The 2,198-nt window shown below is 45.2% G+C and overlaps 2 protein-coding genes across 2 annotated transcripts; one reads left to right on the top strand and one right to left on the bottom strand.

Annotated features, from left to right (window-relative positions):
- Positions 1-205: 205 nt before the first annotated feature.
- Positions 206-1,359, bottom strand: VTP01DRAFT_9240 (uncharacterized protein; the record flags this gene model as incomplete). The annotated part of the gene is made up of 2 exons (XM_069388451.1): positions 206-1,254; positions 1,335-1,359. 2 exons carry the CDS (start codon positions 1,357-1,359, stop codon positions 206-208), a joined length of 1,074 nt encoding a protein of 357 aa, XP_069240746.1.
- A 212-nt stretch (positions 1,360-1,571) lies between these two features.
- On the top strand, positions 1,572-2,088 carry VTP01DRAFT_9241 (uncharacterized protein; the record flags this gene model as incomplete). Its single annotated transcript, XM_069388452.1, has 3 exons — positions 1,572-1,602; positions 1,648-1,883; positions 2,005-2,088. The coding sequence occupies 3 exons, from the start codon at positions 1,572-1,574 to the stop codon at positions 2,086-2,088; spliced, it is 351 nt and encodes a 116-aa protein (XP_069240747.1).
- Positions 2,089-2,198: the final 110 nt, after the last annotated feature.

Here is a 2,198-nt window from a genome sequence, read left to right on the forward strand (position 1 = left end):
GGCTTGGATGCGCTTTTTTTATTACAATTTCTTTTCCTATTCGCTGACATAACGAAGGAGGGTATTGGGAGAGAGGCAAGTTGTGCGCATGCGATGGGTGCTTTAGTTTGGGCATATAAGCGTATAAAGAGCGTATAAGCGTATAAAGAGCGTATAAACAGTGATAAGGGGATGCGAAAAAAACTTCGAGTGTGGGGTGTGATAGTTAAGGAGCGATATACTTGCGATAGTTCACCCGCAGACTCTCAACGGTAGAATATCTTGCAAAAAGACCTTTTTTGCGGCCGGCAGCGAGGCAACGTGACCAGCTTATGCGTCCACCATTTAACTTTTCCTTGAAGCTGATGACAAAGGCCCTCTCTTCTTGATGGCTGGTTATCTCTTTGGATGAAGATGATGCTGATGAAGTTAGTGGGGCATACGTTGGTTCGTCCAGTTGCTCCTGACTGCTAGAGCACTCGTCCATTTCCGAATATCGTCGCTTCAGCTTCTTGTCGTAATCAACTAACCGGTCAATGATTTTCACACACTTTTTCGGGTCATTGACTAGGGCGCGGGCTTGTTCCAGCTTCCTGATATGCGTGTCACAAATCACATCCATGGCATCGACAAAATTGTGTTGATATTCCTTGCCCTGGAGAATATGATCCTTGGCCAACCCATATAACATTTGGATTGTTGCGTTCGCAGCACAAGTGTGTTCAAACAGGGTGGGTTGTTGCTCAATAAAGAACTGCGCCAGTGCGAGCAGGGGTTCCATGGAGGTTTCATCAAAGGAGTTCAACGTGTGTTTTGCGATCACAAAACAGTCCTTGGACCAAAAATAATGAGCACTACACGTATTTAACCATGGTTTGTCTGGTGATGATGGTTTGAATTGTTCCAGTAGGCTGTTGGGGCAAATACTATCGGTAGCGAATATAAGAACAATTGGTTTACGGTCGAATGCCCGGTTGATATGGATGCAGTAATGAATAACCCGTTGCATGAATGATTCCCTCACAGTTCGCTGCACTTCAATCAAAAATGGTGGCAATGACTTGCTGATTGAAAGACGCGGGATGTAGACAACATCGGAACGTGTTCCATCACTCCACTCGGTTGGGGCAACTGCAGTGTATGTGCCGTTGGGAACGTCCAAAATCGCTCGAGTGATGAGATCCACGACGTTGTTTTCTTTTAGGATAGCTTTTGAGATCAAATCACTACCAGGTAATCGATCCTGTGGGAGCCTGAACGTCAGTAAATCTTGTTCTAAAGTATACAAAAACATCATATGAGAAACAAAGGGCATGCTGAAAAGAATAAATGAAGCAACGACAAGCTTTTATTACCTTCATCATTTATTTCTGTTGTCATGACAGCACTGATTGAGGGAAGACAAAAAAACAATGGTGTGGGCTGGCAGTGGAAAGCTTCCTGCAACGCGCGTGTGTAATTGTGTTCTGGGACTGGTCAATCGCTGTTTGGAACATGACCTTTCCAATCTTTACCATTAGTCGGTGGCAGTGCATCAAGATCGTTGTTGTGTCAGGTTGCAGGAGTTGCTAGAGGACTGACACTTTCCTGTCATGGTGTTTGCAAACGTAGATGAGCGGATCGGTAATGTATTTGGGATGACAGAGTAAGTCGGGGCGTGCAGTCCAGGAACCACCTCGCCTTCCACGTTGTCGTTGCCAAGAAACATGCGAAGCATCAGCAGCACCAACTTGGGTACCTCGAGGAGGGATGCCAGGCAAACTGGATGGTATACCGTTACCTTGAATGAACGTTCATTGGTGACCATCCAACACCAACTATCCAGTAGGATATATCCACAGTCGCACCCTGGCATCACAAACATGTCTGAATTCTTGGGTGCCACATATCTTTGCATGTCCTTGGTAAGATAGATAAGCAATATAACCGCTCACTAGAGCATATCGATTTTTCCATTGCATCATCGGACCGTTTGGATGCGTGCTTCCATTTTTAAACGTGGTATCGATACTGAGTTTCTTGTAGGACACCATGACGCCCTGCTACCACGGAGAGGATCGCCTGTGCAATAAGGGCATACTGGTCCCGCAGCATAACATGGTGCCGTAGTTCCTTTACCTCCAAGCATTGTCAGCATAATTACAGAATACACATTGACTTCAACGAACAAAGGGTTCTAGCTTTATACGCTTTATACGCTTTACACTTTATACTTTATA

Source organism: Rhizomucor pusillus (genome assembly GCF_041956525.1).
Source record: "Rhizomucor pusillus strain CBS 183.67 unplaced genomic scaffold VTP01scaffold_6, whole genome shotgun sequence".
NCBI classification, from domain to species: domain Eukaryota; kingdom Fungi; phylum Mucoromycota; class Mucoromycetes; order Mucorales; family Lichtheimiaceae; genus Rhizomucor; species Rhizomucor pusillus.